General features: G+C 35.0%; 2 protein-coding genes across 2 annotated transcripts; one reads left to right on the top strand and one right to left on the bottom strand.

Moving 5' to 3' along the window:
* Nucleotides 1-8,939: 8,939 nt before the first annotated feature.
* LOC105136111 (trafficking protein particle complex subunit 9) lies at nucleotides 8,940-15,917 on the bottom strand. The gene is made up of 10 exons (XM_011041313.1): nucleotides 15,363-15,917; nucleotides 14,599-14,805; nucleotides 14,289-14,471; nucleotides 13,939-14,048; nucleotides 13,561-13,620; nucleotides 13,148-13,436; nucleotides 12,452-12,744; nucleotides 11,331-12,193; nucleotides 9,739-10,650; nucleotides 8,940-9,447 (listed from the first exon to the last, which is right to left on the bottom strand). Exons 1-10 carry the CDS (start codon nucleotides 15,771-15,773, stop codon nucleotides 9,227-9,229), a joined length of 3,549 nt encoding a protein of 1,182 aa, XP_011039615.1. The 5' UTR covers nucleotides 15,774-15,917; the 3' UTR covers nucleotides 8,940-9,226.
* Nucleotides 15,918-16,029: 112 nt separating this feature from the next.
* On the top strand, nucleotides 16,030-21,124 carry ALF4 (aberrant root formation protein). The gene is made up of 14 exons (XM_011041312.1): nucleotides 16,030-16,169; nucleotides 16,435-16,599; nucleotides 16,694-16,843; nucleotides 17,090-17,162; nucleotides 17,689-17,864; nucleotides 17,959-18,018; nucleotides 18,257-18,407; nucleotides 18,590-18,649; nucleotides 18,795-19,066; nucleotides 19,141-19,212; nucleotides 19,462-19,539; nucleotides 19,642-19,836; nucleotides 20,003-20,054; nucleotides 20,676-21,124. Exons 1-14 carry the CDS (start codon nucleotides 16,062-16,064, stop codon nucleotides 20,894-20,896), a joined length of 1,833 nt encoding a protein of 610 aa, XP_011039614.1. The 5' UTR covers nucleotides 16,030-16,061; the 3' UTR covers nucleotides 20,897-21,124.
* Nucleotides 21,125-23,837: the final 2,713 nt, after the last annotated feature.

Raw genomic sequence — 23,837 nt, 5'->3', positions numbered from 1 at the left:
TTCAAAATATATAAATAATAGGTTATTTAGTGTTTGGAATAGTAGTTAAATAAAATATTCATATCCTAGAATTTCTTCTATTTAGACTAAGCAATTTCAGGAGCATGTAAAAACTTAAATATCTGTAAAAACATTCATAAATAATCATTGATTGTTGGATGGATGATGTTTATATTGAAGTTTAAATTCTCCCAACTCTATAACTCATTTAACTAAATGCCTAAATAATTATAATTTGTGAAGAATATATCTAATTTGAAAGTATGATTTCAACTTCTTAGAAGTGTTTACTAGCGCCAGAACTACTTTATTCACCTTTAAATACGTTGTTTCCACACAGTAGAGAATTCAACTAAAATAATATACATATCATTATACACCTTCATCCTTCTTTACTATAATTGAACTCATAGTTGAATCTGTCACCCATAAATAGAAAATTAGGTTTTCATTTTCTCATGGTTAAGATAGAATAAATATATCTTAAACTTTTTAAAAACATTTTGATAATTGTTAGTCCATTCAAAATTGATTATATTTCTTAATATTTTAAAGAATAACAAAATGTACTTTTCCAAACAAGTAATGAATATGTTGAAAATATTCAATTTTCATATAAGATATTGTACGTGTTTTGATTAATTAAATTTTAAAAATAATAAACTTATTTTTTTTTACGACAAGCAATAACCCACCAACCTAACCAAATTTAATTTTTTTTAAATATCAAAATTTTTAAAATATCGTTTCAAAACCATTCCTATACGGCTCCTTAATAACTTTGATTAAAATACCAGCGGGTGGCACAACTTGATATAGCCCGTTCCAAACGGTGACGTAAAGATTAGAAGACAGGCTCGTTAAAGGGTGCATGCCACGTGCTCGAAGGTGAAGGTCAGAGAGGACCTCCTATATCATTTAATTAAAAATATCCACAGTTTGAGAATAGTTAGCTAGTGGACACGTGTTTGACTCCAAACCTAAAATATGTAATAATAAAAGAATAACTTGAAAAGTTAAGTAAGACGCGGTCCTGGTTTCGTGGGGTGCCCGCTACTTGTGTGGCACAGCGTGCAATTTGGGCGTGCTGTCACCGTCGATCAATCACAGCCGTATATACAAATTATCTCCATCCTGTTGGACGGTTGTAGGGGTCCACACGTTTTTCAAGAGGCGATAAACTAATAAAGAGCACCCACGGTGTCCCAATTTCACACGCTTTTGTATACACTAACAAATAAATTAAGCTATCTTAATAACAACATTAAACTTTCTTAGTTGTTTTTTTTTTAACCGTCAGATATTTTGGGTTGATATTCATCCATCCCAGCTATAAATTATTGCTTATTCAAATTTTAGGTATGGTTACCAATTTTTTTTAATGAGATTTCGAGTTTATCAAGTCAATCTTAATAATTTTTTAATAAAATAATATTGTTTTTGATAAAAATAAAAGAAAAATAAATTTTAAAATTGACCTAAATTTGTTTTTATTAAATTAAATTGATTTGGTCAATCTTCAAACCAATTTAAAATAAAACCTGATAGGCTAGATTTTAAGTCTACATATTTGGAGTAGATTTTAATAACTATAAATTAATTATTTCTATCCAAAATGAGTGTAGAATATTCTCTTATTAAAAAATATTTTAAAATCTTAATCATTATTTGTTTGCACATACGACGATTATATCCAGAATTCTGCTGGAGCCCGAATAAAAGGTGTTGCAAGTTGAACGTTCTTTCTACAAGACAGACATAAAGGAAATTGATTGAGTTTTTTTTTTAAAAAAAATTATAGTGATATTTTTTTTTGTAATTTTATGTTTATTTTTAATTGAATCCCACATTTACTATACACATACGGACACACATAGAGTGAATTTGCTTTTAAGATCAAATTACGTATAAATTTTTCAAAATGTTTGATGTAAATTTTTTTTATAAAGTTATATCTTTTAAAGGATTGAAATTAAAAAAAATAAAAGCATCTTTCACTAGTTTTATTAATAAAGGTGGATGGAAAAACTCTATTGATAAACAAACGAAACTTAAAAATAATAATTAAAAAATCCATTTCTCAAGGAGTAAAATATGAAATAAATCCAACCAACCATATAAAAGTACATGTAAATCAAGCTATCTCATGGGCATGTATCCTAAACGTAGCAGCTAATACATCATAGCTTCAGTATGGATAGATAAAATCTAATGTCCAAAAGGAAAGTGGTTGCATGTAGTAGCTTGATTAATTATATAATATGATAGAGTAATTAGGTGGGTTTATCATATATTTGTTTACTAATTTGGTGGGACCAATTCCTACATAGAAAATTAATATTAAGATTGTAGGGGTGGAAAAGATCTTATGTAAGCTTTGTCGATGTCTATGTCTATGTCTTTGTCTTTGAATTTGATAGGTGGCGACTCCATATAGTCCAACAAGTGTTTCCATAGCATTTGTGGGAACGTTGTGATCATTTCACCCACAAAAGACATTAGGCGACATGAAGATTGCTTTCTTCCATGATGCAATTGCAGTCATGCAAAGAGATTGGTCCTAGTTCATGTGCTTGCCAAAGTTGTACTCCTTCGTGGAAGCATTGCTGCTCATGTACCTCTTATTTATCTATTTATTTATTACGTTTTCCCTTTCCTTGTTTCTTTTTCCTCTTTCTCAGCTCTTGTCTTTCATGAACCTTTGTATACCTACCTTGTCCAAGGAGAACAACATTAACATGTACAAGACAGCTTCCACACGGTGTCACAAGCATAGTTTTAAAATCCAGTTTGGTATCCAGCCTGATTTAAAATCTAGATTTCAGATTTTAACTGGGTCATTGAGTTTTGACCAGATCACTAGGTCGGTTATGTCAAATTTTATTTTTTTTTTTAAAAAAATCAAAACGACGTCGTTTTAACAAAAAAATCAACGGGTTTGCAACCGTTTCTTGACCGGGTCTTGCTAGGTCAATCGGGTCAGCCGGGCCACATCGGGTTTTTCTTTCCCCAATCAAAACGACGTCGTTTTAACAAAAAAAATTAACGGGTTTGCAACCATTTCTTGACCGAGTCTTGCTAGGTCAATCAGGTCAGCCGGGCCACACCGGGTTTTTCTTTTCCTTATTTTTTCTTCAACTCGGCTCGGTTCTAGCCACACATCGGCCGAGTCCCAAGTCAACCTGTCGGGCCGGACCGAGTTTCAAAACACTGATCACAAGTGATATCATTAAATCTTAATGCAAAGTCTTTAAATAATATCATTTAAATTTGTCAATTGATTGAGAAAACTCCAATCCAATTTACTTTTAAATCTAACTTGGATCAAGATGGACTCGCGGGATTGGACCGGGTGTAATAACATTGGTTTTACGTTGTAATACATGAGAAAAATAAAAAGTAAGTGGCTTTAATTACTTGTATTGTTGTTATTTTCTCATGCTTAAGGGGTTTAAGAAAAAGCCAGAGAAATTCCTGAAACATAATAAAAGAATAAACTTAAACTTGATATATAAAAATAACCCAAGACATCATGAATCACGATTGTATCGATTATAAGGAGAGATTTGAAAAGAAAGGTGTTTTTTTTATTGCAATGCATGAATCCATAAAAAAAATAAAATTAACCACTTGTTGATAGACTTGTTCTTTTGTTGTCACTTTCATAAACTTTAATTAAGATTTTGAATCCATTAAAGAAATAATTGAAGAGTTGAATCAAAACCCAATGACCTTATTAAAATGCTCGAGAGTTTTGGCTTACTAGACACACTAAGATCATAGATTCCAAAAGCAAACCACAAGATTATTCCATCAATGCTACAAGGGTTTGGATACATAAGAATTGCAAAGGATAATAACATTCCTAGCAATCGAGGATGATAAACCATGTTTTTCAAAGATTATTTTTAAGATTTCTAAACTCTTTTTTTTCCTCTGAATTGATATTAATAATTGAAGGTTGAGTAACACAAAATCTATGAAAGAATATGAATAGTCTACCACCTAGAAGAGACCTCTGGCTTGTAGACAGTGATTTCCACATGGCAAGATTTGAAGGTTGTGGGGGGTGGGGCGGGATTCTTTATGGAAGAGTATAAAGAAAAGGTCCAAGGAGGCAGCAACAAGTTAGAAGAAAAGGACTCTCATTGAAGATGTGAAACATTTATGGATTTCGATTTCATCATCAGTACATAACTGTTAGTTTGACTACTACTTTGTGTGAAAATGAAAGTACCAACAGCAGCACATTAGATAATGGATGGATGGATGCCATAAACATTGTTGAAGATACTCACAATTGTGAATTATGCCTACCTTCTAGTCTTGGTGATAAGAGTGCAAGTCTTGCAATTGTGGGGAGCAAAATTAGGCTAAAAGTGGTCGTGTTTTTATCAAAATTCTAAGTTGTGTAATATACCTTTTTATTTTATTTTATTTTTTGTTGTGTAATATACCTTTTTATTTTATTTTTAAAAAAAAATCTCTGATTTTGTCCTTTAAATAGAATGATTTTTTTGAGGAAAAAAATAATGGAAAAACCCTTAAACGTTTTTCCTAAATTGGTAAAGAAAAAAGATGGGAGGGATTAAGAGGATTTTTATAGGTTTTTCCCCGCTCAATTTCTCTTAAAAGAACCTTTACAATTTAAGTTCAAGAGGGTATCTTGCAATTTAGCCTTATCAAAATCACGTGCTCCATATTTGCAATAACATAGTAGGGTAAATTGATTGGAATCTGGTAGCCAGTAAATATCTGATAGTTTAAGTAAGAAAGAGGAATTTTTGAAATTAACTAGCAAATTAATTTCATGCACTGATCGGCGGGGGGGAGGGGGGCGGCATGATGGACCAAACCAAACATGGCCCTTTCAACCCTTTAAGAAGAATAGTATGGAAAGTATAAATTCAGTAGCAGTCACTAACTTTCATTGTGTGAAGTTGACTCTTCTTTTTCACGATTATACATACATACATACATACATATATAAAGGAGAATAAAAACCATATATATATATATATATATATAATGGAGAATAAAAAAAACAAACAAACCTTCTTAATCATGGGATTAAATCAACCATCAAAGCTAAAAACACAAAAAATGTGTCCAATTCATAGGCATGAAAGTGCCTAATTCCGTTACGTGTGACAATGGATGCTATATTACACCCAACACCAAAGATGTGATTGCCTTATCCATAATATGATGAAACATCTTTGTGTTCCTTGTTGAAGACTTCTATTTTGTATTAATATGGAGGAGCACCTGTCGGTTGAGATTGATAGTGCAAAATTAAAGAGAAAAATGGAATCAATTAAGGACAATTATGGAGTGGGAATTTGGCAAAAAGGGACTCCCAAAAGAAATGCTAAATGATGCATTATTACTATATAATGATTCATTAATCTTTGATTATCAAGTTTTCTTCCATAAATGCTTCAATAAGATGCTATTATCCTTGAACAAGTGAAAAGATTTGAGAGGAAGACATCACATCATTAGAGTTCATTGTTACGAGTCCAACTTTTGGGTTCTCTCCAACCTTTTGAAAGGATAAGGAATGTGCTCAAGCTCGTCCCATGGTGCCATTTTAGGGTAGCCCACTCTTTGGCATTTTTCCACTTTCATATTCTCTCTTTTAAATTAGGCTTTCTCCATGGACCATAACAGCACTTCCAAAACACTACTCCTCCTTCATGGACCACTCGCCCACCTGCCCTCTTCACCTCTCCTGTAAAGTTTATCTCACTGTTACAATTATATCATATCTTATTTTGCCTGATACATCTTGCATGGTTATCTTCTTTTAATTATCTTGGAGGAAACCTCCATTTTGCCTCAAACTTATCGCCTAGTTCTCAACTTCATTCCAAAACATAAAGCCTTGTCAATTGGGTCAATATATCCATGTTGGTTAATACCCTTTTGTTTAATATGCAATTGCCAGAAATGTTTGCAATCTTTAAACCTTGTTCAATAATATATTTGTTCTGGGATTATAATGAGTAACGAATAATTAATCAAGATAAATCTGAATAACAGCGGGTGCTTACTTGTCCATGTGATAATTTTGTGTTTCAAACCGTGTTTAATCCCAAAAAAGAATTATTATTTTTATAAATTAAAAACAGTTGAACCGCATAAACAAACATAAATAGTCTAGAAGTAAGGGAGTTTTTAACTCGTATATACTTGTTCATCTCTCGTGTATTACATCTTTTCATTCATGATGTTTACATGTTCTGGCCTATAGTTACAGGGGCTCTGTTCATGGTGTGTGGCCAGACCCGCAATCGCCACCATATATACTGTAACGAGTTTGGAACAACAATCAGAACAACTAAAAGCACCAATTGTCCTATTGACAAATGTAGTGACATGATGGACGAGGCAAAGGGGATCAAATGACATGTTATTTTAGGCATGATGATATGTTTTTTTTAGTCTTTGTGGTGTCGTACCATATGCTTGCTAGGAAGAAATTGGGGAACTGATCACACAGACAAATACTATTACATGATGTTGATTGCGCACACCTATAATTGAGAGAAAAAGAGGATGTCATGAGCATTGTTGACAAGTTCTGTACACAAAATAAAATAAAAATGTAGCAATGAAGGATAGCACTTGAAGAAATTTTGCATTTTGGACTAACAAGTTTTCCTCAAATATGCATGGTGTTAGACAAAATAGGACTAGCAAGAAACATCATATGGTTTCAAATGGATAATCAAGATTTTCTAACATATATGTTTTTTCTTAAATTTTGATAAACTTGATGTTAGTGATTTATAACCAAGTTAATGATGATCTTTTATCCAACATCTTGGTCTAATTTTTCTTTTTAGAGGTGAAATTGTTGCTTCAAGGCAATACTTGGTGTAGGGTAGGGCTATGAGATTAGTTGGAAATTGAAAGATCAATTCTCAATTACCACTTACCAATTAGTGAGTGATAAATATGATTTTTCTTGAAAATGAATATGGAGAGGGTAGTGAGTGATAAATATGATTTTTCTTGAAATTGAATATGGAGAGGGCAATCTAAAGAATGTGGAAATTGCATTTCAAGAAAATTCTAACCCTTGTAACACTATTATTATATAGTATTTATTACAGGGAATATTAGGTTAATGAAAACAACTCATCAATCCAATATTCCATCAAAATTTATTGCTTCTCAACCTTCATTTTATTTTCCATTGTTCCCTTCTCTTCCCACTAAAAAACATAGCCTTAAAAACTTTTCTCATTTTGTCATGACTTGTTCTTGCTAGTGCCTGGTTATCCAATTGGGGAGGGATTATTACACTATAAATACACCAATTTCTTAGAGAGAATTCCCTCTTTTAATTTTATTTTATCATTATTACCCCTTGAATATAACCACAATTTGGGTTTTTACTATATAAAAGAAGAAAATGACAATGGTTTGGGAGGAAAAGCTCCCTTTAAGAATGAAAGGGAAAAACCATAATTTAGAGCATGGGGCACTGGACATGTCATTAGATAACAGAGCAATTGATAGAAGTCTGATGAAAAACACTTAATTGGCTGTTTTGTAAGAATTTGTGTACTCAAACGAAGAAAAAAATATCAAAGTTAATGTACTCAATTGAAAAAACATCAAAAATTGGTGTGATTATAATATAATTATCCTTATCCAATTGATAGGCTCCATTTCCAGGTCCAATGGATCTCAAGGAAAAAACTTGACATTGAGAATAAGAATGATAACGAAGACCAATCATCCACCAAATCACATTAGCCATTACCATCAAGCATTCACAGTCATGAAACTTAAGGTTAAATATGTTCATTATATACAAACAACACAAGGTTGAATGGTCTCTGATAGAGAAAGTAGAAGGAAGGGGGCCAACTTTCAATCGGTCATCCTTCTAGGTTTGATTTCCATCCTTCATTTTTAATCAGTAGAAGGAAGGGGGCCAACTTTCAATCGATCATCCTTCTAGCAACCAATTGCTAGAGGTTTGATTTCCATCCTTCATTTTTAATTCAAGTTGAGGTTCCAATGCTAATTTAACAAGAAATCCCATAAATAAATAAATTGAAAAAAGAAATACATAAAGGAGGTGTGAATTTTTTTCATTTTTTTATAACTATTATTTAATTAAAATTGTATAAATTAATGATATTGGAACCATGAGAAATTATTAATTAAATGAAGTATTGTTTAATCAAGATATTATTTAAATTTTAAATTAAAATTAAAATCGAATAACAATATTATTTAATGAAGGTTATACGGTATTTCCTCAGTTTATAGCCCAAATTAGGCGTTGCTTAATGTTTTCTAGGGTTGTGTTATTGTATTTTTAAGGTTGGATAATCCCAAAAACAACCCTAACCAGCACTCGAGGCTTCAATGTCCATTGCCCCGTATAGCTGTGTGAATTGTGTTCCAAATAATGGCAGAGCCAAGATACTGAGATCCTTATTAAGCAAGCAGCTGATTAGCCGAGCACATTTCCTACAGCTTTAAAGCCGGCCCAAGATTCTCATAAAATCCAAGCCACAATGAGTGAATACAGGCTCCCGGCGCTGAAAGACCCAATTCAAATGCCAGCCTTTGAGTTCGAAAAATCCTAACCTGCTCCGAAGCTCAAGTAGGCCCACAGTTTTGATTGGGCTAGTTGAGGCTTGGCTTACCTAATTTTAAGCAATTTTTAGTACAATAAGTTGTTTTAGACAATTTTTGTTTTTTTATAAAGAAAAAAAACAAAAAACAACTTCATTTTTTTAAAAAAAAAAAATCATTCCCGTTTCACCTGCAGGTAGACTCGTAAAGTCACCCAAATTACATCCATATCATCTCCTCAAGTGGTTCAAAAACAAACCCGGCTCAAGTCTGACTCCAAATCAATCTCATCAATCAGAGCAAGTTTGCTAACTATGGTGTTAACACAGATCGCATAGCCGAATAAACGGAACCAATCATCTTTTATAGAGAGTACCATTTCGCGGTATGATTGAACGGCGGATTTACAAGCACATACAAATGTCAAATACAAACTAATCAAATTGACTAAGATATGAATTAGGATAGCACAAGAAGATTTGAATTGTTGACCAAACTCGAGAAGACTGTAAATCGCAGTGATGCTGCAAAAACCCTCTGCATTTTACTGCGTCGAGCAGCACTCTCCTTAGCTACACAATCCAGCACAAGTTAATTCATCATTATGGTCAAGGCATAATGGTCATGCTGTCCCAATGACACGGACACGGAATGGGGGGCCGCGGCAGAATATTGGTTCATCAGGTGAATTGGTTTTCGCTCGAGCCCTAAGGATGTCATTAGCATCTTCAACCACAGCAGTAGCTACCAGAGTGTACTCCCCAGGTACAAGGAAATACAAAGAGAAAGAATGCTGAGATTCTTTAAGGGGAGGAGCCTCTATGGTTATTCCATTCAGAACACCTACCAAAAAGCAACAGCAAGCACAAAGTAATCGATTATATTTGTCATGGTATTAGTAATATGAAGAGTTTGATCTCCACCTGAGCAAGTAATGATGGGAAGCCAAACACAGATTAAGCTAATTACCAAGAAAATCAAAATGAAATGGAGAAGGCGGGCAGAACTGAACTTTTTGAATGCAAAAGGATATTTTATGAGCGAAACAAATGGATGCTACATGAAAATTGCTAGTAGTGTAAAACAGCAGAAATAAAATGAAAAATAACATCCCTCAACACAAGAAAATCTTACCAGACCACAAGACAGTTGCCTTGGTATCCTCAACGCAATTTTCTCCAGCCACGTCCCTGCATGTAATACTAAGACTCATCCTGATCATGTCCTTGGTGTTATTGCGAACTAGAACTTCCATAGGAGTCATGTCATGTGCCAAAACAGAACCTTTAGGCCTAGAGTCATTGGATTCTTTTGAGAGATTGTTTCTAACAAGCCTGAAGCCAAATGTCAATGGATCTGGTAGCAGCACATCCATAGCAGATGTCTTAAGCGCCGACTGCATGGCATCCTTGGTATTTAATTCTCCCGAGCTGTTCTGGCCTGATTGCCATCGGACCTTTATCCTGGATATCAGATTATTAATAGAAGCTTTTAGTTCAGCCTTGGCACTCCTTTCTGAAAAGCTTGAATTTCTGCTGCCAGCAGCCTCATCAGGCTTAAAATCCTTCTTGAAAAAGGAACCATCAAGGATAGGTAATTTAAAATGCTCCAGTGGTATTAATACCCTAGCAGAGAAATCCCTATCGATTCTTGTTTTTGGATAACCATATACAGTAGCATCTTGACCAACAGAAAGCTCATCAGTGCTATCCAGCTGGACAGAGACACTGATGTCAAACACAACATCAGTTGGATTAGACAGTTCTAGTTCCAGAAATCGCAGTCCCCAACTTCCCCTGAAAGGATCAATCTTTACCAATCCATCCATCTTTGTTTCAGAAACATTAGCTTCTGTACTAGCACTATTCTCTACATAAACTGGTTTTGGAAGATTTTCACCAACATGAGCAGGAATTTCCATTGACAGCAAACGAGCCTTTACAAAAGACAAACCTTTCAAAACACATATGTTCAATGGGACAACCAAGCGTCTACCAGGAGGCACAGCAGATCCTTTTGGAGGATCTTCACAATCTGTTAATGGCCCTGAGCAAAGATAATATAAATTTTTTAACTCAAATGCTGCTGTGATGTTCATAATACTAATGCTAGGGGAACAAGGAAATAAAGAGTTTCAAAAGGAGATTTTCAAACTATCAGTAGAAAAAATATAAAAAATAATAGCAAAGTAAATTCTCAACAATAGACATATATCAAGCGCAGATCCAAATGCTGTGAAAGTGAAGGATGGCTAGACAAAACCATCAAGAACTCAGGACCAGACTCAAGCTGGTAATAAAAAATATAGTAGCCAAATCAAGGGTTCAACTGACTAAAAACTCAAGTCCTTTTTTTTTTTAATCTCAAAGATTAAGAGTGAACTGAAACAGGCTGGACACTTAACTTAAGTGGCAATGACTACCAACGAGCTAAAACTCAGATAACAATTATTTCATATGTTTAAATAATTCACAAACAGAAAAGGTATGGGCTAAAGACAACTGACTGTCACATTCCTTGAATAGTCTAAAAACAACCTAACAAAGAAAAAGCATAAGATTTAACCTGCTGCAGGCCTATTATTTCACGTAAAATAATATGTCTAGAACAAAAAATAGATAAACAAAAGGAGTTTCTGTTAGCCAATGGCTTTCCCTTTTTGTTCCAAGTCTGCAGAATTAAATATCAAAGTCGGAGGTTGGGGGGAGGCACATAATGAAAATTACCCGCATAATGAATCAGCAGCGAGGGCCTACTACTGTCCCTCAACTGCCTTCCCATGCTTCCAGAATTATTACCAAGGTCCACTAAACCGAGCTTCCAGGCCTTCAAGGTCACAGGTAGGATCACCTCGGCACCAGGTTTTAAAGGAAGAGCAGAATTTAGAGTTTCATATGGAATTGAGAGAACAGAACCTTGGTTTTTTCCCAAGAGTGAAATATGTGCCTGTTCAACTGGAACAGTGCCTGCATTAGCCAGACTAATATAGATGTCACGTATCTCACCTTCATATAAAATTATGGCACCATCACCCCCTACAAAATGTGAAACTAGCAAAGGCAGTGGTGGTACAACAGAAATATTTGGGACAGGTACACTTTTCAACCTTGGAGAACCACAAGATCTGAATGGGTCAGAAAGCACAAGTCCTTCAGCTGCACCATGGAGCAAATTATCTACATCCCTGAAGAGGTGTTCAGTAATAACACCAAAACAATGAACAATGCACCCTGTAATCGTCACTAGCCCCACTGAAGTTGGGATTCCAGATAAGGTGATCACCTTCGATGAATTAGGAGGGAGATCTACACTGATGGGAAAAGGATCCAAATTTCCTGAATGCACTGATAAGTATATACTATCAACCTTTAAATTAAAGCCACATGGGTTTGCCAACTCCACTAAAATCTGGACTGGTTCTCCAACAATCCAAATCAGCTCCTTCTTGCTGCTATTATTTGGTTCCCCTTTGCTGAATGGTGTATAAATAAAAGGCCCTGAAGGAGCAGATCCAGCCCACCAATCTTCTCTTGCTGGATTGCGTTTAACAATGTCCATTTGAGAGGAATGTAGAGGAAAAGAATACAACCTGAAATAAGTAAACAGATCAATTGAACAATGATTACCAACTTCAAAAACTGACATGAAAAGAAAAAATGAGACTCCAAAAGCAGCATTTTTGTTGACCAATTCAGTAAATACAGGACCATCTGCTACAAGTTCTTAGATGCATTCTTTGAAAACCCAAACAACAATGGACAAAAAATGAAAGGACCCACAATACATTTTGCCACTAAGCTGCTTGGTAAGGAAAGATGGCTAAGATTCCAAGGATGAAGCTAAACACCTTACAAAAGGTAAGGCAGGATCACTGGATCGAGTCCCAGAAGGCAACCTCTCAGATGAATTAGCAAGTGCACGAGCAAGGCCATTTTGCCCAACAGGTGTGATTAGAGGGTAATATGATCTTAGAAGCCGAGCAGCAGCACTCCAAGCAGCAAGAGGATCTCCTGCACGAACAGCAGATAGCAGTATCTCCCTCAGCACAACCATTTGGAGCGTGCTCCATTGAGACTCAAATAAATAAACTACTGACTGGTGATGCATTTTCCCACTATCAACACGACTTGATCCAACCCCCTATCAAAAAGAAAAAATCAATGAAAGTTTAAAGGATGCAAGATACACTAAATCACATTTCTTTCACCCATTGTTTGGGCTATATGACAAGTTTAATTCTTCTCTCCTCTTTTTCAGCCAGATTTGATCCTGATCCTCTTAAGACAATGCTAAACGACTTAACTAGCAAATCACATTATATGAGGACTTTATGTACTTATTATGCAGCCTTTTTCTTCCTATAAATTGAGAGTGCTTCCACATGTTTCTATGCAGAACTAGATAGATTAGTTTGGGGAAATAATGTAGTTAACCCAGAGGAAACCACAATACAAGACTACACCCTACAGCCAGCAAACAGTACAAACAGCCCAGCAAACAATACATGCATGGTTTCAATTTTTAAGAAGGCTTGTATACTCACGTTGATACAAGAATTATCAGAGATTGATGCTCTGCTCTGAACATAATATGCTTTGGCGGTCAATGCCAAAACTTGCAAAGCACTAATAGCAGCCAATTTGTTGTCTTGTTGCAGATACAGCTGAGCGACCTGCCTAGAAAAAAAGGCAGCTTTCCTCTGGTAACCAAGAGTTCCAAATAAACGAGCTATTTCAACATATAATATGAGTCTATCAGTGGCATCAATCAAAGATTTTGCACCATCTGCAGCACTTGTCAGCAATTCTACTACTTCCTTAGCCAGTTCTCTTCTGCAAAAATGAGTACCATTACTACAAAATTGCTTTAAGGAAACAGAAGCTTCAGCGTCTTATTTTAAGATCTTTCTTTTGTGTATATCTTCTTACAATGTAATAAAGTTGAGAAAATATTTACCTGCAAAGATATCTTGCCAATTTCAAATTTGCTTCAAGTTCAAAGCTCACAGGTGAAACCCTGCATCCAAAATATTACGAGAAATTTGCTCTTAATATGATTAATTAAAGAGTGAAAATAAACCTACTAATATATGGATAAATATAATATAATTGCAGTTATTAGGGAAGTATGCCTAGAAATGTATATTTTATACATGTGATTCATAGAACAAGATTAGAGAGATTGAAAAACATGTATGCTATTGTGAGAAACTCAAGAGTTTCACTTACAAGCATACCAAACCAACAATTTTGACTTTTGAAGAACTATTTCACATCGATTCAGAAAAAGGAGATATAAAAAGATAATCCATCAACAAAAATGAGAGAGAATTACCTCTGAGCATTCTCTTGTATAAATGACTTCTTGTAATGTAATATCACACTGTCGTACCGGTACCTAACTTCATCCTCTAAAGCTGGATTGTTTTGGCTTATCTGGTCTATCTGATAACAAGAAAAAAGGGAAGATAAGTAATTGCATAACTGCATGGTAAGCCAAAGACATTAGACACATGGGCAACATGACCCATCTTTCAAGAGGAAATATAGACAGAACCTTAAACCAATCAGCTTCGGCAGAAACATAACCACGGAAGAGGGAACGGTCACCATATTCATAGACCAACAAAAGGATGTATTTGACATGAAAGTCATTTTATCATTTAATTCAAAAGATGCACACACCAGTAAGGCACAAATGCTACCCTCCAATGCTCCAGCATACCAGAAGTAATCCGTGGTCGGTCTGGCAAGGTCCAATGCAGTAGAATAGTGAGCATTGGCATCAACAGGTGATCCCGCCAATAAACAATAATCCCCTATAGTCTTTTGCGCACGACCAAGCCTTCGCTTTTTTGCCTTGATCACCTGAAATTTTGATAGGAACCAAAACCATCAACCTACAAGGTACAAATACATGGCATCCCATTGCAAACTTAAAACTTTTGATACAAAAATTCCAGATTCAAAATCCTTAGGACACCTAAAAATAAACCTCCTCTGAGCTTAAACTAGCTTGAGAATCCAAAGGCGTCTTGAGTATAGTTCCAGCAGATTCCGCTTGAAAAACATACTTCTCAAATTCCATCAACAATGAAGCTGCTATCTCTTGCATCATTGTCTGCAAATGCATCTCCTGCGTTTGACGATCTGCTGGTGGAAACAATCTCAAATTTTCCCCCTTTTTACCACCATCCTCTAACTGTAACAAAACAATTAAATCAATGATCACCCAAATCTGAAAGACAATTGCTTGGTAATACCATTTAAACAAAAATCACCTTGAATCAAAACCATAAGGTAACATTTGATTTTGAAATTGAAACCGCACATGCAAAATAGGATTCCAGTTCTGAATCCGCTTCCAAATCAGCTTCATATTTTGGTTTTATTCAATTTCAATTCCATAACAATAATAATAGAAAGGATCAATTCACAAAATCAAGGACAGAAATGTCACATTTTTTGCGCGATCATACCCTCCTAGTTAGGAAACTAAATCACATTAAATTAAGAAATCACTTAATATCCACAAGCATACATAAATCTTCTACTGCCTAATCCAATAAACACGAAACCATTGCGTCACATTTCATTCTCTTAGAACTGAAAGCAAAAACAAAAAAAAAAGCTGCAATTATCATTCCTTCCTTAGCATTTAATTCAATCATAATCGAAAAATTAAAACCTAATACAATTCCAAATCCAATTAATAAATACAAAATTACTAAAATATCAAACAAAAACCAGCTAACTAACCTGAGAATCACAAGGAAAAAAACCGAAACAGCGTGCAACTCGTGCAGAAGCGTAACCTTTACAAACTCCATTAAACTCTTCGATAACTGAATCAAGATCTGGAGATAACGGACAATGAAAAACACCAATAACAGCCAAGATCTTACGATTGGACTGGAAATCTTCCCAAGGACTAGGCGGCGAACCGCCGAGAATGAATTTGAACCGGAGCGAACCGGTATCCCAAGGTTGGTTAGTGAATGGTGATTTTTGTTCTTCAGTGTAGAAGGAAGAGATTGAAGAGAGTGGGATTGTGTGTTGGTGAAGGAACATCGAGTAATAGTCACGTAGGGTTTGGTGAGGGATTTGGCCGATTGGGAGGATGGCGATTCGGATCATGGAGAAGGTTTCTATGCTCACATCTGGTTCCATGATGGGATCAGACGCTGATGAGAAGGTGAGGTGTACGGAGAGAGTGATGAGGACTGAAGCTTTTTGGTGGTTGCGTTAGAGAGAGGGGGGAAGAGAGACGAGAGGGGCAGGTGTGCTTGGATATGGTTGGGTGTTAACAATCTGTTGGGAAGAGAGTGGTGAGTACTTCTAATTTACACAATGTTTAATTGAGTCCTTTTTCTTTCATGGATTTCTAATCCATCCAGTCAATTTTTTTTCGCCCTTTTTAATGATAATTTTTCAAAATTAGTTGCATTGACGCACACCATGGCAACAGAAACCAGCAAGCCTCGCGATCCCTTGTCCTCCTCCTCTACGACCACTAAGAATCCTCTAGTTCTTCATCTTCACGAAAAACTCTCATCTTGCTATACTGTAAGTCTCTCTCTCTCTCTCTCTCTCTATTTTTCCTAGAAAATTCTTTACTAATCTGTTTGTTTGCCTAGAAAACCCAAAACTCTCCATTTCTTATGGAAACTAATCGAATATTCTATACTGCTATTCATGCGTTTTTAAGTGAACGAACTGGTTGCTTTAGTTAATAGAGATTAACTTACGTACTTGTTACTGTTAATTTGAAGTTAAATACATTTTATTTAATAAAAATTGATCATTATTATCATTATTATTATTATTTTAGTTGATTGAATGTGGAGATGAGAAATCAGTAGCAGAGCTGGTAGATTTTATAGATTCAGTTTCCGACTCTGCTGTATCGAATCATGAAGACAGTGATGAACAGGGCAATGCAGTTGAAGTTCTCTCCGAAACTCATAAATTTTTGCTTTCTCCGTCGCTAAATCAGGTGTTTTGGTAGTTATTTTAATTATTTATATTGTTTTTGTTGTTGTTGAAAGTTTATTTTTGTATATGATTTTTTTTTTCTGTGGTATTTGTAGGCGGTTATTGATGCGTTATCATTTGAATTACCGAAGGCAGTATCGAAGTTTGCAGGATTGTCTAATGAGTGCTTGAGGATTGCTGATAGTATTATTGATTTTTTCATTGAAAACTGTAGTCCACGGGATATGCTTCCCATTCTTTGTGAGGTGCTTTGTGTTTTAAATGTGTTTATGGCTGAATTAGGATTAGTGTTTGATAATCATGTGATTTACTTCTGAATAGCAGATTCATAATTCATTCACTTAATATTGTGATATTACGGCTTGCTTAATGTTTATCATGGATTTATTTATGACCCTAGTTTTATACTATAAGTTAGTTAGTATTATGGTGTGTGTTGTCACTAATGGTTTTAGTTTACCACTAATAGTGATTGGTTTTCATTGGATCAGGCATTAGATTCGTGGAATGGGATGGTTCATGCATATGACTATGTTGCTCCTCTTCTAAGTGGGATCTCAAAAGGTTGTTTTTAAGAAAGAAAGTTGAGGGGTTTTTTTTTTATGAAATAAATGTCATTTCTGATGTGCTAAGGTCTCCTCATATAAGCATGTCATTCATGAAATAATTTGTTCTGGCTAAGTGTTTCCACTTATAGTATCATGCCATTGCACCATTTTGTACATCTGCATGTTATCCATGAAACAACCTGTTCCAGTGAAGTCTGGTTTTTTATTTTCCGTTTTTTTATTTTGCTTATAATATCATGTCATTGCTGCTCTTCTATTGTATTTATGAACTGTGGGCTTAGGTCCTAGTTACCATGAACGATGTGTGCCAAATTGAGGGGTCAATTCTTGCAGAAGATAGTTTAGCAATTCATTATTTTATTTATTTATTTATTCAAGTTTATTCTCTTTTGGGACATAGTGGAAAAACCTAATTGAGTAAAGCTATGGTTGTGGGTGTTTTTACTATTCTTATGCTTGCTGCTAACCTTATTGAATTTAAGATGCTGACATTCTCTTCATCTTCGTTTTTTTCATAACAGTATTGCTTGCCATACAGAGGCGCCACTTTGAGCAAGTAAAAGTTGCAGTTCCTGTCATCCTAAATGTTCTGAAGGCTGTGTGTTCAGAGTTCAGTGCCAGGGATACAGAATGTATGAATTTGTTTATCAGAGCCTTAGGAATTGCTGATTCTATACGAGCGATTTGTGCAAAATTGGTATGCCTGTTTCCTGTTCTGTTTTCCTTTTCCTTGAGTAAATTGAGTATCAAACCCTGCTAATCTTCACTAACCTACTTTATCGTGGTTGCAGGAGGGCAGAGTACTTGAAAAGCTTCGAGATGTACTTAGTTCATACATTTTACAAATCATGGTTGGCACTCCTGTGTTCAAACGGAAATCAGAAGTGTTTAGTTAGATAAATATTTCCTTTTATACCAGGCTTGTAATTTTGTGCTATTGCTAGTTAAGTTCATGTTGTAGGTGCATCTTTAAGTTAACGTCACTACTCTATATTTTGCTTCATGTTTCCTTTTCCTGTCTGAATGGTTATTTTACTGTTTTGTATGGATGGGACTGCATGACTAAGTTGCACCCTTGATATACTGCAGGCTCTTCTTTCTCTTGTCTTAGGATGTGAAATTCCAAGATGCCTTCCCCTGGTGTCACGGCTTTCAGAATTCTTCCCTTTTTGTGGTTTATCATATCTCGGTTTAATAACTGGATCTGAAGTTGATGAAATGACGCGCACTTTTGTTGCAGGTAAAGTCTACAAGGTTACTATATGTTGTCCTTCACATCTTAAAATTTGCAAGCCAGTTTTAATTGTGAATTTTTTCCTTCAATTTAATTGAACCCGTATGTTTTGGTTCTAATCATTGTAACCTTTTTTCCTTTGATTTCATTGAACGCGTACATTTTAATTGTAATCATGAAATACACAGAAGAGGAGGATGATTATATGAGGTGTTTATCCTACATCAAACATGGTGCAGCAATTTCAGGTCTGTATTTTCCAAAAACACATGCTTGTCCTTGTAATTATTTGTGTTCCATTAATGATTACGTTTGTTTTACCTCTTATCTGTAGAAAAAGACACCCTTAGTTGTTACCTCAATCGTTTAGTCTTTCTTAATCTGTTGTTGCAGTGATCTGGGGTCATATCTCTGTTAATGTTGCTCGGGCTGCTGGGGGGGATGTGTCAACTGTCAAGGATGAAATTCTAAGTAACCAAACTGAGAGGTGGCAAGCCATAGGCATGTTAAAGCACATATTCTCATTTGTCGATTTCCCCTGGGAATTAAAGAAACATGCCATTGACTTCTTGCTTTGCATTACTGATGGAAATATCGCAAGAAACTGCAATGACAAAGACACTGAGTGCTCTATATATATGCCTAATCTCTATGCTGCTTTGCAGGTACCCTCCTTCCTTCTGTGTTTGTACATCTATATCTGCTCTCTCCTTTCTAATGATCAAAGTTAATATTTCAGGCTATTACAATGGTCATCATGTATACACCAGATGCCGTGCTAAGAAAGAATGCCTTTGAAGCATTGAAAAGGGTAAGGGTTTAGACCACAGCAAGTAAACATGCAAACCTCTATTTTTTAGACTTTCTCTCAAGTGCCTGGATAATGCCTGGAAATTGTTGATGTTTTCATTCAAGTTTTGCTCCATTTTTGAAAAATGGAATGAGCTGGTTCTTGAAATCCTCTTCTTTTTTATTACTGGTTTGTTATTCTCCCTGCTTCTCAACTTATATGCACTTCTTAAATTAGGAATCCTCATATCACTCTGCCAAATTAAATCAGGTACTTGCTGATATTCCAACTTCTCAGAGGTTCGAAATATTTCAAGCTTTGATTACAAATAGCATGTCTTCTCCTATGGTAAACTCTTGCAAGCTGGTTTACATGATTTAAGAGTTTCAACATTTATTCAAACAAGATGCAAAACTTCCATCATCTGAAATATTTGTTGCAACAATACAGACTGCACTTCTTTTAGATCTTGTTAGAAGTGATTTGTATAAGGAAGGTTTCCAAAGAACAGCAACAGGGAAAGACGAAGAAAAGCAAGCAAATAAAGCTGCACCACTATGGGTTGCTCGTGCCCTTGAATTGGTAGAGCTAGTTTTCAGGCCTCCAAAGGGAGGGCCTCCATCCTTTCCTGAGCATGGTGATGCGGTATGCCTTACCTTCTCAATCATTTTTATTATGTTGTAGTCTCTTTGCATAAAATCCTATGGCTTTTCGTCTTCCTGGCTCCAATTTTAATGTCTTATATAGCAATGTATGGACTTCTACACAGACTGAAACTTTTCCAACTTTTATTTGGTACTATGCCCTGCAGGTTCTAGCTGCCCTCAACCTGTACAGATTTATTTTGATGACAGAATCAGCAGGTAAAAATATAGTAGCTTACAATTTTTCACAAGTTAAAACAGAAAATGTCCAAGATGCGTTAAATGTAAATCATTTTGTTTTCTTCATTTGTGTCATTCCTAAACTGCATAGCAATTTTTCTGTCATTTTTAGTTGGAAAAATACCAAGGTTCTGATCTAGTAATGATCCTATTAATTTTAAGAGATGTATATTGGTAACATATGAGAAACTATGAAACTGATTTGAAGTCTCAGATATCCAAGTAGCTGAACTCATGGCTTGATGAAAATCATAGCTTGAGCCTGTTGTGCCAATCTCATAAGTCATCATGCATATGGAGGGTTAAAGGAGGTTTGCCCTCTGACTAATTGAAGTTCATGTAGAACAATGTAAATGATGAAATGGAAATCATGTAGTAGACCTTACAAATATGATGGATGTTTAAATGAGTTCAATTCATTCAAGTGAACCAAGATATCTTCCCAACATATAAATTCTAGCTGTATTGAGTGAGTCAAACCCCCCAGTTTTGGATTTTCGCTGCTATAAACTCAGCTTGCCTTAATGTACAAGCAATTCTAAAGTTTAATTTTGTTTTGTTGCTGTCACGATCTTACTGTGAATATTGTCGACGAAACAGGGAAAACCAACTACACTGGAGTTCTCTCCAAGAAAAATTTAGAGAAAGCATTCAACGAATGGCTCCTACCACTTCGAGCCCTTGTGACTGGCATCATGGCAGAGAACAAGGATGATCATGATCCATTAGTAATGGACACAGTATGTTCTCTTAATCCTATTGAGCTTGTTCTATATCGTTGTATAGAACTAGTAGAAGATAAATTAAAACATCCAGCATAATCAACCTTCAGTAAAAAGGAAATTCCCATCTCACTTGAACTGTAGAAGGATAGGTAAGATGCTTAGGTGCCAGATGTATTTCAATAGTTCTTCAACTTCCAGTCTGGGTATAACACGAGAGTAACATCACAGTGTTGGGAATGGTTTTTGCATGAAACACTTGATTCCTTGTTTGGTTTTTGAATTATTTGTATTATTCACTACACATTGCTTTTTTTTCGAATCTCAGATATCTATGTTAACAGAGTTAAGATGGAGTTTATAAGCTTTTATCTCTCAATCACATCTAATGAGTTTATTAAGCAAACTCTTTACCCATAATTGCGCTTTGTTATGCATCCATGAATGCCAATAAAGATTATAAATTTGAATGTTAACGAGGGTTGCTCTTTGCTATGATTTATCTAGAATCCATTTAGTTTGAAAATAATGATTAAAGAAAACTATTAAATTTTATTTTACATGGATGGTCCAAGAAACAAAAGTTGTCATTTGACATGAGATCGTGAACACGAGTCATCTTCGTAGTGGGTGATCAATAGTATTATAATTATTAAACTCAACCTGACCTAATAAATTGACCTAATGACTTGTTGACTTGGAAATTGACCTGGGTTGAGTTTTATTTTAAATTGGTTTAGACATTAACCCCGTTAAACATGAATAACCTAGTAGATCAACCCATAGCCTTGATAATCTAGGTAAACACGGTGAGACTTGATCAAGTTAACTTTAAGGAATTATTTGAAGTTTTTTAATCTAAAATAATATTATTTTATTTTAAAAGAATATATATTACAATGACATCATTTTTGGAATGATCCCGACAATCTAATAACCCGGATCCTTAATCAGACAACTATGACTAGTATAAGTTTTTCTTATGAGATTTCTTTCAATTGATAACTCAATAGACTTACAGCTTGAAGATCAACCAAAATATTGTGGACATGATATTCCAGACCTTTTCTTTTGCAGTTGTTGAAAAACTAGCTCCTAGTCTCCTACTCAGTGTGATGGACCTGTTTTCACGTATTAATTATTGATTCTAGGGATAATTGAGCACATTCTTCATCAAAAATTTCCCAAGTCTACTTTCACATTTAGGAATTTTTTTCTTGCCTGGTTCATCTTCCTCCAACATGAATATGAAGATGCTGTTTCGGCAAGCATGGCCATTTCAAAAGGTAGACAAATCTATACGAATAAGGTACCCATTTTCTTGTCGCTAATTCTAAAAGATGCTAAACCAACCTTCCCCTTGATTGAAAACAACTTTGTGTCTGAGCAAATAGCAGAGTCTGCAGCTTTAGGAAATTTCTCCTTGTTGGATTGAAATAGTAAACCTCCTTTTAGGTGGGACCGCTGGCGGGAGAACTCCTAGCATGACAAGAGTTGTTGTCATGTTGTGGACATCTCTCTTGCCTGTTTTTTTCATTGTTCACTCGCTGATGTGGGCTCCTCCCCCGGCCATGATGACTCTCTATGTTTGATTGTGCTAAGCGGCTTAATCAAATATAGTTCTCTGATCTGAATTGTAACTCGTTCGAAAAAAATATATATATTATCAGGATTAAGTTAATTCAAATGAATTGTTCTTATTGAAAAAATATTTACTTCTTTAAGAAAAATTCTCTGATATTGATATAACTCGGTTACTAAAAACATGGATGCATCAATCAACTAGTGGTTTTATCATATTAATATCTTTTATTGTTTAGCTTGAAATATGTTTCATGGGATGTGATTTTACGCATTTATAGTTTTACAATACAAGTTCTTTAAAAAATTAAATTTTTAAATAACATGATTGTACCAGCAAAACAAGCACCAAGTTACATGCATAAAATCACAATGGCTTAACCAGAAGGCTTGAAATCTCGAAGGCACCTTTTATTCTCACGAGCTTCAAGCCTCGTAAGTTGATGTTTGTAGCTGTTGAAGTGGCTGTGTGTTGTAGAAATCAATCACATTAACACCTCAAATCAAATGAGTGGGAAGTGTGATGCCGCATGGTGCTCTTAAATGGACCCCACCAAATTGCATTCATGTACATCGAAGATTAGGCATGAACCACATCAAAGTGATTGCACAATAAACTGCAGCATCTTGAGCGTTGACAAGATGAAGGCCATCTAATTAAGGTACCAAGTTGGATGCTTGCTGCCTACTAAATTAAATATCAATGCCATTTTTATACGAATAAATCTTAAAAATACAAATCAGCAATAAGATTAGTGGAATTATCATTGAATCTCGTATTAAAATATCATCCCATAGAATAATTAATTCATTTTTTTAAAAATCTCTCCTTGCTTAAATATCATTTATCTAAAAAAAACTTTGTTTATTTTTTTTTTATTAATATGGATGTCCGGGCCAGCTTGTACGCCTTGCTTAAATATCATTTATCTAAAAAAACTTTGTTTTTATTAATATGGATGTCCGGGCCAGCTTGTACGTACCATGACTAATCCCACGATCCACTGAATATCCTGCAAGTCCAGTAAACAAATAAGGTATCACGAGGTGACAGGCATGCCACGTAAAGAAAAGCCAATAAAAATAAAAAAAAAACCACTCGTCAGCTCCACGGAGACTCGAACCGAAATTCAAAAAAAACGAACAGCTATTACTCCAATTAGGTACAAGCTGTTTGGTAACTTTATTTATTTTTTATTTATCTAAAGAGGGCCAAAGACGATTTGGAGCCAGTAGCACGAGGTCACGCCACGCGTCAAATTTAGCGATAACTTTGTCAGAAAGGTAATCTACTCTCCCCAGATATGTTCTTTCTCCGTTATTAATGGATAGACGCAAAGTTATCGTACTTGTCCGCAAACATAGTGTGTGTTTGACTGTTCAGAGTCTTTTTCATTCTTCCAACTCTTATTTTTTAAAATGTTTTTTTAAAAAATATATATTAAATTAATATTTTTTT

This window comes from Populus euphratica, unplaced genomic scaffold, assembly GCF_000495115.2.
Source record: "Populus euphratica unplaced genomic scaffold, PopEup_1.0 scaffold51.1, whole genome shotgun sequence".
Classification (NCBI taxonomy): Eukaryota; Viridiplantae; Streptophyta; class Magnoliopsida; order Malpighiales; family Salicaceae; genus Populus; species Populus euphratica.
This window is presented reverse-complemented; position numbering and strand designations above follow the sequence as displayed.